The sequence below is a fragment of the Staurois parvus genome, unplaced genomic scaffold, assembly GCF_062004578.1.
Source record: "Staurois parvus isolate SC_StPar_1 unplaced genomic scaffold, SC_StPar_1.0 ptg002163l, whole genome shotgun sequence".
Lineage (NCBI taxonomy): Eukaryota > Metazoa > Chordata > Amphibia > Anura > Ranidae > Staurois > Staurois parvus.
The window spans coordinates 131,596-144,086 of NW_028319959.1; the positions used below are offsets into that span (position 1 = coordinate 131,596).

General features: G+C 54.3%; 1 protein-coding gene across 8 annotated transcripts in view; it reads left to right on the top strand.

Annotated features, from left to right (window-relative positions):
- LOXL3 (lysyl oxidase like 3) overlaps positions 1-12,491 on the top strand; it is a 98,527-nt gene that overhangs the window by 61,497 nt on the left and 24,539 nt on the right. For all 8 annotated transcript variants that reach the window (XM_089665258.1, XM_089665252.1, XM_089665251.1 and 5 more), the window contains 2 exons: positions 923-1,166; positions 1,285-1,400. In XM_089665258.1, coding sequence (XP_089521384.1) covers positions 923-1,166; positions 1,285-1,400 — 360 coding nt within the window. The remainder of the gene's footprint in view (positions 1-922; positions 1,167-1,284; positions 1,401-12,491) is intronic.

Here is a 12,491-nt window from a genome sequence, read left to right on the forward strand (position 1 = left end):
CCAGGTTGAGGAGAGACGGTTTGCGTTTAATAGAGGATAAGTCCAGTGGATTGGAGGAGAAGGAGGCATAGACTACGGTCAGTACTGGGGATTCATGGGTCTGATGGGTCCAGGTTGAGGAGAGACGGGGTGCAGTTATTATAGAATAAGTCCAGTGGATTGGAGGAGAAGGAGGCATAGACTATGGTCAGTACTGGGGATTCATGGGTCTGATGGGTCCAGGTTGAGGAGAGACGGTTTGCGTTTAATAGAGGATAAGTCCAGTGGATTGGAGGAGAAGGAGGCATAGACTACGGTCAGTACTGGGGATTCATGGGTCTGATGGGTCCAGGTTGAGGACAGACGGGGTGCAGTTATTATAGAATAAGTCCAGTGGATTGGAGGAGAAGGAGGCATAGACTACGGTCAGTACTGGGGATTCATGGGTCTGATGGGTCCAGGTTGAGGACAGACGGGGTGCAGTTATTATAGAATAAGTCCAGTGGATTGGAGGAGAAGGAGGCATAGACTACGGTCAGTACTGGGGATTCATGGGTCTGATGGGTCCAGGTTGAGGACAGACGGGGTGCAGTTATTATAGAATAAGTCCAGTGGATTGGAGGAGAAGGAGGCATAGACTACGGTCAGTACTGGGGATTCATGGGTCTGATGGGTCCAGGTTGAGGAGAGACGGGTTGCGTTTAATAGAGGATAGTCCAATGGATTGGGGCATGTAGGCTATGGTCCGTATGGTGGGTCAGGTGAAGGAGGACAATGTTTATTGGTTACGGACGATCTGTTATAATGGAAGGCGATTGTTTCATGGTAAAGGACATTGTAGCACGATGTTGAAGGAGATTGTATTGGAGGTCCAGTGAGTAGAAAATCGATAATATTTCACACAAACAAACGGTGAAACATACATGTGACATTATCCCAACAGCTGCTTCTGATCTGGTCCTTCATGCACCTCTCGTCCAGGAGACGGCCTATATCGAGGACCGACCACTTCACATGCTGTACTGTGCGGCTGAAGAGAACTGCCTGTCCAGCACCGCTCGCAATGCCAACTGGCCATATGGCCACCGACGACTACTGCGATTCTCCTCCCAAATACACAACATTGGACGTGCTGACTTCAGGCCAAAGGCTGGCAGACACTCCTGGGTGTGGCATGAATGCCATGGGTAAGTAGGCATGATAGAGAGGGAAGAAAGCCTCTGCCTTCTCCAGACGGGTGACAGAAGATGGTGATATATTGAAGACATTGACTTGTGATCTTCTCTCACACTTGTGTCTCCTCAGGCATTACCACAGTATGGACATTTTCACGCACTATGATCTGCTGACTTCAAATGGGTCCAAAGTGGCTGAGGGACATAAGGCCAGCTTCTGCCTGGAGGACACAGAGTGCCAGGACTGTAAGTATTTCTTGTATGGAGGGTCCAGAGGTATCTACAGATGGAAGAGTATAGTCCAGCCATACTTAGGTACTTTTCTGGTGGTTTCAGTCACTTCCATTATGCCTGAAGGCCTCAAAGTTCTACAGGGCTTTTGGATGAGACTATTGAGTTCCTGGGGTGAAATAGATAGTCTTCTTGTGTCACAGGTGTCAGAAGAAGTACCAGTACCTGTGTGGGCCACAAAAGCCATTGACTGTAACTGGCAGCTCACTAGGTTGCTAAATATTTTGGGACTGATCTGACATCTGAAGTTCATGCATTGGGGCCAATCTGAGGTCTGAGGTTCATGCATTGGGGCCGATCTGACATCTGAAGTTCATGCATAGGGGCCGATCTGAGGTCTTAGGTTCATGCACTGGGGCCGATCTGAGGTCTGAAATTCATGCATTGGGGCCGATCTGAGGTCTGAAGTTCATGCATTGGGGCCGATCTGAGGTCTGAAGTTCATGCATTGGGGCCGATCTGAGGTCTTAGGTTCATGCATTGGGGCCAATCTGAGGTCTGAGGTTCATGCATTGGGGCCGATCTGACATCTGAAGTTCATGCATAGGGGCCGATCTGAGGTCTTAGGTTCATGCACTGGGGCCGATCTGAGGTCTGAAATTCAATCATTTGGGGCCGATCTGAGGTCTTAGGTACATGGACTGGGGCCGATCTGAGGTCTGAAGTTCATGCATTGGGGCCGATCTGACATCTGAAGTTCATGCACTGGGGCCGATCTGAGGTCTGAGGTTCATGCATTGGGGCCGATCTGAGGTTCATGCACTGGGGCCGATCTGACGTCTGAAGTTCATGAATTGGGGCCAATCTGAGGTCTTAGGTTCATGGACTGGGGCCAATCTGAGGTCTGAAGTTCATGCATTGGGGCCGATCTGACATCTGAAGTTCATGCATTGGGGCCGATCTGAGGTCTGAAGTTCATGCATTGGGGCCGATCTGACATCTGAAGTTCATGCACTGGGGCCGATCTGAGGTCTTAGGTTCATGCACTGGGGCCGATCTGAGGTCTTAGGTTCATGCATTGGGGCCGATCTGACGTCTGAAGTTCATGCATTGGGGCCGATCTGAGGTCTTAGGTTCATACACTGGGGCCGATCTGAGGTCTTAGGTTCATGCATTGGGGCCGATCTGACGTCTGAAGTTCATGCATTGGGGCCAATCTGAGGTCTTAGGTTCATGCACTGGGGCCGATCTGAGGTCTGAAGTTCATGCATTGGGGCCAATCTGAGGTCTGAAGTTCATGCATTGGGGCCGATCTGAGGTCTGAGGTTCATACACTGGGGCCGATCTGAGGTCTTAGGTTCATGCATTGGGGCCGATCTGACGTCTGAAGTTCATGCATTGGGGCCGATCTGAGGTCTGAAGTTCATGCACTGGGGCCGATCTGAGGTCTTAGGTTCATGCATTGGGGTCGATCTGAGGTCTTAGGTTCATACACTGGGGCCAATCTGAGGTCTGAAGTTCATCATTGGGGCCGATCTGAGGTCTGAGGTTCATCATTGGGGCCGATCTGAGGTCTGAAGTTCATACACTGGGGCCGATCTGAGGTCCGAAGTTCATGCATTGGGGCCGATCTGAAGTCTGAAGTTCATGCATTGGGGCCGATCTGAGGTCTGAAGTTCATGCATTGGGGCCGATCTGAGGTCTGAGGTTCATCATTGGGGCCGATCTGAGGTCTGAGGTTCATGCATTGGGGCCGATCTGAAGTCTGAAGTTCATGCATTGGGGCCGATCTGAGGTCTGAAGTTCATGCATTGGGGCCGATCTGAGGTCTGAAGTTCATGCATTGGGGCCGATCTGAAGTCTGAAGTTCATGCATTGGGGCCGATCTGAGGTCTGAAGTTCATGCATTGGGGCCGATCTGAGGTCTGAAGTTCATGCATTGGGGCCGATCTGACGTCTGAAGTTCATGCATTGGGGCCGATCTGAGGTCTGAGGTTCATCATTGGGGCCGATCTGAGGTCTTAGGTTCATGCATTGGGGCCGATCTGACGTCTTAGGTTCATGCATTGGGGCCAATCTGAGGTCTTAGGTTCATACACTGGGGCCGATCTGAAGTCTGAAGTTCATGCATTGGGGCCGATCTGAGGTCTGAAGTTCATGCATTGGGGCCGATCTGAGGTCTGAAGTTCATGCATTGGGGCCGATCTGAAGTCTGAAGTTCATGCATTGGGGCCGATCTGAGGTCTGAAGTTCATGCATTGGGGCCGATCTGAGGTTTGAGGTTCATCATTGGGGCCGATCTGAGGTCTGAGGTTCATACACTGGGGCCGATCTGAAGTCTGAAGTTCATGCATTGGGGCCGATCTGAGTTCTGAAGTTCATGCATTGGGGCCGATCTGAGGTCTGAAGTTCATGCATTGGGGCCGATCTGAAGTCTGAAGTTCATGCATTGGGGCCGATCTGAGGTCTGAAGTTCATGCATTGGGGCCGATCTGACATCTGAAGTTCATGCATTGGGGCCGATCTGAGGTTTTAGGTTCATACACTGGGGCCGATCTGAGGTCTGAAGTTCATGCATTGGGGCCAATCTGAGGTCTTAGGTTCATGCATTGGGGCCGATCTGACGTCAGAAGTTCATGCATTGGGGCCAATCTGAGGTCTTAGGTTCATGCATTGGGGCCAATCTGAGGTCTGAAGTTCATGCATTGGGGCCGATCTGAGGTCTTAGGTTCATGCATTGGGGCCAATCTGAGGTCTGAGGTTCATGCATTGGGGCCGATCTGACATCTGAAGTTCATGCATAGGGGCCGATCTGAGGTCTTAGGTTCATGCACTGGGGCCGATCTGAGGTCTGAAATTCAATCATTTGGGGCCGATCTGAGGTCTTAGGTACATGGACTGGGGCCGATCTGAGGTCTGAAGTTCATGCATTGGGGCCGATCTGACATCTGAAGTTCATGCACTGGGGCCGATCTGACGTCTGAAGTTCATGAATTGGGGCCAATCTGAGGTCTTAGGTTCATGGACTGGGGCCAATCTGAGGTCTGAAGTTCATGCATTGGGGCCGATCTGACATCTGAAGTTCATGCATTGGGGCCGATCTGAGGTCTGAAGTTCATGCATTGGGGCCGATCTGACATCTGAAGTTCATGCACTGGGGCCGATCTGAGGTCTTAGGTTCATGCACTGGGGCCGATCTGAGGTCTTAGGTTCATGCATTGGGGCCGATCTGACGTCTGAAGTTCATGCATTGGGGCCGATCTGAGGTCTTAGGTTCATACACTGGGGCCGATCTGAGGTCTTAGGTTCATGCATTGGGGCCGATCTGACGTCTGAAGTTCATGCATTGGGGCCAATCTGAGGTCTTAGGTTCATGCACTGGGGCCGATCTGAGGTCTGAAGTTCATGCATTGGGGCCAATCTGAGGTCTGAAGTTCATGCATTGGGGCCGATCTGAGGTCTGAGGTTCATACACTGGGGCCGATCTGAGGTCTTAGGTTCATGCATTGGGGCCGATCTGACGTCTGAAGTTCATGCATTGGGGCCGATCTAAGGTCTGAAGTTCATGCACTGGGGCCGATCTGAGGTCTTAGGTTCATGCATTGGGGCCGATCTGAGGTCTGAAGTTCATGCATTGGGGCCGATCTGAGGTCTGAGGTTCATCATTGGGGCCGATCTGAGGTCTGAAGTTCATACACTGGGGCCGATCTGAGGTCCGAAGTTCATGCATTGGGGCCGATCTGAAGTCTGAAGTTCATGCATTGGGGCCGATCTGAGGTCTGAAGTTCATGCATTGGGGCCGATCTGAGGTCTGAGGTTCATCATTGGGGCCGATCTGAGGTCTGAGGTTCATGCATTGGGGCCGATCTGAAGTCTGAAGTTCATGCATTGGGGCCGATCTGAGGTCTGAAGTTCATGCATTGGGGCCGATCTGAGGTCTGAAGTTCATGCATTGGGGCCGATCTGAAGTCTGAAGTTCATGCATTGGGGCCGATCTGAGGTCTGAAGTTCATGCATTGGGGCCGATCTGAGGTCTGAAGTTCATGCATTGGGGCCGATCTGACGTCTGAAGTTCATGCATTGGGGCCGATCTGAGGTCTGAGGTTCATCATTGGGGCCGATCTGAGGTCTTAGGTTCATGCATTGGGGCCGATCTGACGTCTTAGGTTCATGCATTGGGGCCAATCTGAGGTCTTAGGTTCATACACTGGGGCCGATCTGAAGTCTGAAGTTCATGCATTGGGGCCGATCTGAGGTCTGAAGTTCATGCATTGGGGCCGATCTGAGGTCTGAAGTTCATGCATTGGGGCCGATCTGAAGTCTGAAGTTCATGCATTGGGGCCGATCTGAGGTCTGAAGTTCATGCATTGGGGCCGATCTGAGGTTTGAGGTTCATCATTGGGGCCGATCTGAGGTCTGAGGTTCATACACTGGGGCCGATTTGAAGTCTGAAGTTCATGCATTGGGGCCGATCTGAGGTCTGAAGTTCATGCATTGGGGCCGATCTGAAGTCTGAAGTTCATGCATTGGGGCCAATCTGAGGTCTGAAGTTCATGCATTGGGGCCAATCTGAGGTCTGAAGTTCATGCATTGGGGCCGATCTGAGGTCTGAAGTTCATGCATTGGGGCCGATCTGAGTTCTGAAGTTCATGCATTGGGGCCGATCTGACATCTGAAGTTCATGCATTGGGGCCGATCTGAGGTTTTAGGTTCATACACTGGGGCCGATCTGAGGTCTGAAGTTCATGCATTGGGGCCAATCTGAGGTCTTAGGTTCATGCATTGGGGCCGATCTGACGTCAGAAGTTCATGCATTGGGGCCAATCTGAGGTCTTAGGTTCATGCATTGGGGCCAATCTGAGGTCTTAGGTTCATGCACTGGGGCCGATCTGAGGTCTGAAGTTCATGCATTGGGGCCGATCTGAGGTCTTAGGTTCATGCATTGGGGCCGATCTGAGGTCTTAGGTTCATGCATTGGGGCCGATCTGAGGTCTGAGGTTCATACACTGGGGCCGATCTGAGGTCTTAGGTTCATGCATTGGGGCCGATCTGAGGTCTGAAGTTCATGCATTGGGGCCGATCTGAGGTCTGAAGTTCATGCACTGGGGCCGATCTGAAGTCTGAAGTTCATGCATTGGGGCCGATCTAAGGTCTGAAGTTCATGCATTGGGGCCGATCTGAGGTCTGAGGTTCATCATTGGGGCCGATCTGAGGTCTTAGGTTCATACACTGGGGCCGATCTGAGGTCTGAGGTTCATGCATTGGGGCCGATCTGAGGTCTGAAGTTCATGCATTGGGGCCGATCTGAGGTCTGAGGTTCATGCATTGGGGCCGATCTGAGGTCTGAGGTTCATCATTGGGGCCGATCTGAGGTCTGAGGTTCATCATTGGAGCCGATCTGAGGTCTGAGGTTCATCATTGGGGCCGATCTGAGGTCTGAAGTTCATGCATTGGGGCCGATCTGAGGTCTGAAGTTCATCATTGGGGCCGATCTGAGGTCTGAGGTTCATCATTGGGGCCGATCTGAGGTCTGAAGTTCATCATTGGGGCCGATCTGAGGTCTGAGGTTCATCATTGGGGCCGATCTGAGGTCTGAAGTTCATCATTGGGGCCGATCTGAGGTCTGAGGTTCATCATTGGGGCCGATCTGAGGTCTGAAGTTCATCATTGGGGCCGATCTGAGGTCTGAGGTTCATCATTGGGGCCGATCTGAGGTCTGAGGTTCATCATTGGGGCCGATCTGAGGTCTGAAGTTCATGCATTGGGGCCGATCTGAGGTCTGAAGTTCATCATTGGGGCCGATCTGAGGTCTGAGGTTCATCATTGGGGCCGATCTGAGGTCTGAAGTTCATCATTGGGGCCGATCTGAGGTCTGAGGTTCATCATTGGGGCCGATCTGAGGTCTGAAGTTCATCATTGGGGCCGATCTGAGGTCTGAGGTTCATCATTGGGGCCGATCTGAGGTCTGAGGTTCATGCATTGGGGCCGATCTGAGGTCTGAGGTTCATCATTGGGGCCGATCTGAGGTCTGAGGCTCATCATTGGGGCCGATCTGAGGTCTGAGGTTCATCATTGGGGCCGATCTGAAGTCTGAAGTTCATGCATTGGGGCCGATCTGAGGTCTGAAGTTCATCATTGGGGCCGATCTGAGGTCTGAAGTTCATGCATTGGGGCCGATCTGAGGTCTGAAGTTCATCATTGGGGCCGATCTGAGGTCTGAAGTTCATCATTGGGGCCGATCTGAGGTTCATCATTGGGGCCAATCTTTGGGGGTGCCTAGTACCCTCTGGGATGTAAGGGGGAGCTGCACCAAAGAACATTTCAGCCATGTTGTGGTGTCCACGTTCTGTCTTCATTTCATGTATTCCACCTCCGGGGCCCGAACTTCCCCTTCTGTAGAGTCTGGAGGACAGCAGTTGGGATGGCTCCCCCCCAGCACCGGGCCCCCCGGACCTTCCCAGTCTAGGATCCGAGCCGAACCCCATCCAATCCCCTCGCAGATCCAGCACAACCTTCCATGTAAATGATGAAATCGAATCCCATCAGAAGGCAAACATGCAACTCCAACCAATCATCTTCTCAGGTGAACCCTTCTCTGATTGGCTCTCCTCCCGGAAACTCTGGTCTGCCATGTAGAATGGGGGGAGGGGTCGGGCGTGGTGAGCCTTGTGGGGTCCCATACAACCTACCTGACAGGCGTCCCCCAATGTCTCCCCGTACACTTACCGCCCCCCCCAATGTCTCCCCGTACACTTACCGCCCCCCCAATGTCTCCCCGTACACTTACCGCCCCCCCAATGTCTCCCCATACACTTACCCCCCCATGTCTCCCCATACAACCTACCTGACAGGCGTCCCCCAATGTCTCCCCGTACACTTACCGCCCCCCCCCCCCCCAATGTCTCCCCATACACTTACCCCCCCAATGCCTCCCCATACACTTACCCCCCCATGTCTGCCCATACAACCTACCTGACAGGCGTCCCCCAATGTCTCTCCATACACTTACCGCCCCCCCCCCAATGTCTCCCCATACACTTACTCCCCCCCAATGCCTCCCCATACACTTACCCCCCCATGTCTCCCCGTACACTTACCGCCCCCACCCCAATGTCTCCCCGTACACTTACCGCCCCCCCCAATGTCTACCCGTACACTTACCGCCCCCCCAATGTCTCCCCGTACACTTACCGCCCCCCCCCCAATGTCTCCCCGTACACTTACCGCCTCCCCAATGTCTCCCCGAACACTTACCCCCCCAATGTCTCCCCATACACTTCCCCCCCCCCCCATGCCTCCCCATACACTTACCCCCCCCCCCCCAATGTCTCCCCGTACAACCTACCTGACAGGCATCCCCCAATGTCTCCCCGTACACTTACCGCCCCCCCCCCCCAATGTCTCCCCATACGCTTACCCCCCCCCCCCAATGTCTCCCCATACACTTACCCCCCCAATATCTCTCCATACACTTACCCCCCCCCCAATGTCTCTCCATACACTTACCCCCCAATGTCTCTCCATACACTTACCCCCCCCCAAATGTCTCTCCATACACTTACCCCCCCCCCCAATGTCTCTCCATACACTTACCCCCCCCCCCAATGTCTCTCCATACACTTACCCCCCCAATGTTTCTCCATACATTTACCCCCCCCCAATGTCTCTCCATACACTTACCCCCCCCCAATGTCTCTCCATACACTTACCCCCAATGTCTCCCCATACACTTACCCCCCCCCCCCATGTCTCCCCATACACTTACCCCCCCCATGTCTCCCCATACACTTACCCCCCCAATGTCTCTCCATACAATTACCCCCCCCCCAATGTCTCTGCATACACTTACCCCCCCCCCAATGTCTCTCCATACACTTACCCCCCCAATGTCTCTCCATACAATTACCCCCCCCCAATGTCTCTGCATACACTTACCCCCCCCCAATGTCTCTCCATACACTTACCCCCCCCCCAATGTCTCTCCATACACTTACCCCCCCCAATGTCTCTCCATACACTTACCCCCCCAATGTTTCTCCATACATTTACCCCCCCAATGTTTCTCCATACATTTACCCCCCAATGTCTCTCCATACATTTACCCCCCCAATGTCTCTCCATACACTTACCCCCCCAATGTCTCTCCATACACTTACCTCCCCAATGTCTCTCCTTACACTTACCCCCAGTGGCGGACTGACCATTTGGAAACGAGGGCCCGGGGTCAGTAGGGGGCCCCATGAGATGCCCCTGGTACCTTTTTCATAGGCCTTTTTGAGTTTGCTGCTTACCCCTCCAATGTCTCCCCATGCACTTAACCCCCCCCCCCCCCAATGTTTTCCTATACACTAACCCCCCAATGTCTCCCCATACACTTACCCCCTCCCCCCAATGTCTCCCCATACACTTACCCCCCCAATGTCTCTCCATACACTTACCCCCCCAATGTCTCCCCATACACTTACCCCCCCAATGTCTCCCCATACACTTACCCCCTCCCCCCAATGTCTCCCCATACACTTACCCCCTCCCCCCAATGTCTCCCCATACACTTACCCCCCCCAATGTCTCTCCATACACTTACCCCCTCCCCCCAATGTCTCCCCATACACTTACCCCCCCAATGTCTCTCCATACACTTACCCCCTCCCCCCAATGTCTCCCCATACACTTACCCCCCCAATGTCTCTCCATACACTTACCCCCTCCCCCCAATGTCTCTCCATACACTTACCCCCTCCCCCCAATGTCTCCCCATACACTCACCCCCTCCCCCCAATGTCTCTCCATACACTAACCCCCCAATGTCTCTCCTTACACTTACCCCCCCCCCCCCCCCGATGTCTCCCCATACACTTACCCCCCAATGTCTCTCCATACACTTACCCCCCAATGTCTCTCCATACACTTCCCCCCCAATGTCTCTCCATACATTTACCCCCCAATGTCTTCCCATACACTTACCCCCCCCCCCCAATGTCTCTCCATACACTAACCCCCCAATGTCTCTCCTTACACTTACCCCAATGTCTCTCCTTACACTTACCCCCCCCCAATGTCTCCCCATACACTTACCCCAATGTCTCTCCTTACACTTACCCCCCCCAATATCTCCCCATACACTTACCCCAATGTCTCTCCTTACACTTACCCCCCCCCAATGTCTCTCCTTACACTTACCCCCCCCAATGTCTCTCCTTACACTTACCCCAATGTCTCTCCTTACACTTACCCCCCCCAATATCTCCCCATACACTTACCCCAATGTCTCTCCTTACACTTACCCCCCCCCAATGTCTCTCCTTACACTTACCCCCCCCAATGTCTCCCCATACACTTACCCTCCTCCATCATGTCTCCCCATACACTTTAACCTCACCCTCTGAAATGTCCCTGTGACCCTGTATGGGAGTACCGCCTGTACCAGAGGCCCAGAATGGGAGTACCGCCTGTACCAGAGGCCCAGAATGGGAGTACCGCCTGTACCAGAGGCCCAGAATGGGAGTACCGCCTGTACCAGAGGCCCTGTATGGGAGTACCGCCTGTACCAGAGGTCCTGTATGGGAGTACCGCCTTAGTCCAGGGTCCTGTATGGGAGTACCGCCTTAGTCCAGGGTCCTGTATGGGAATACCGCCTTAGTCCAGGGTCCTGTATGGGAGTACCGCCTTAGTCCAGGGTCCTGTATGGGAGTACCGCCTTAGTCCAGGGTCCTGTATGGGAGTACCGCCTTAGTCCAGGGTCCTGTATGGGAGTACCGCCTTAGTCCAGGGTCCTGTATGGGAGTACCGCCTTAGTCCAGGGTCCTGTATGGGAGTACCGCCTTAGTCCAGGGTCCTGTATGGGAGTACCGCCTTAGTCTGGGGCCCTGTATGGGAGTACCACCTGTACCTGGGGTCCTGTATGGGAGTACCGCCTTAGTCTGGGGCCCTGTATGGGAGTACCACCTGTACCTGGGGTCCTGTATGGGAGTACTGCCTTAGTCCGGGGCCCTGTATGGGAGTACCACCTGTACCTGGGGCCCTGTATGGGAGTACCACCTGTACCCGGGGCCCTGTATGGGAGTACCACCTGTACCGGAGGCCCTGTAAAGGAGTACCGCCTTAGTCCAGGGTCCTGTATGGGAGTACCGCCTGTACCGGAGGCCCTGTATGGGAGTACTGCCTTAGTCCAGGGTCCTGTATGGGAGTACCACCTGTACCCGGGGCCCTGTATGGGAGTACCACCTGTACCCGGGGCCCTGTATGGGAGTACCACCTGTTCCTGGGGCCCTGTATGGGAGTACCACCTGTACCCGGGGCCCTGTATGGGAGTACCACCTGTACCCGGGGCCCTGTATGGGAGTACTACCTGTACCTGGGGCCCTGTATGGGAGTACCACCTGTACCCGGGGCCCTGTATGGGAGTACCACCTGTACCCGGGGCCCTGTATGGGAGTACCACCTGTACCCGGGGCCCTGTATGGGAGTACCACCTGTACCCGGGGCCCTGTATGGGAGTACCACCTGTACCCGGGGCCCTGTATGGGAGTACTACCTGTACCCGGGGCCCTGTATGGGAGTACTACCTGTACCTGGGGCCCTGTATGGGAGTACCACCTGTACCCGGGGCCCTGTATGGGAGTACCACCTGTACCCGGGGCCCTGTATGGGAGTACCACCTGTACCCGGGGCCCTGTATGGGAGTACCACCTGTACCCGGGGCCCTGTATGGGAGTACCACCTGTACCCGGGGCCCTGTATGGGAGTACCACCTGTACCCGGGGCCCTGTATGGGAGTACTACCTGTACCTGGGGCCCTGTATGGGAGTACCACCTGTACCCGGGGCCCTGTATGGGATTACCGCCTTAGTCCGGGGCCCTGTATGGGAGTACCACCTGTACCCGGGGCCCTGTATGGGAGTACCACCTGTACCCGGGGCCCTGTATGGGAGTACCACCTGTACCCGGGGCCCTGTATGGGAGTACCACCTGTACCCGGGGCCCTGTACGGGAGTACCACCTGTACCCGGGGCCCTGTACGGGAGTACCACCTGTACCCGGGGCCCTGTATGGGAGTACCACCTGTACCCGGGGCCCTGTATGGGAGTACTGCCTGTACCTGGTGTC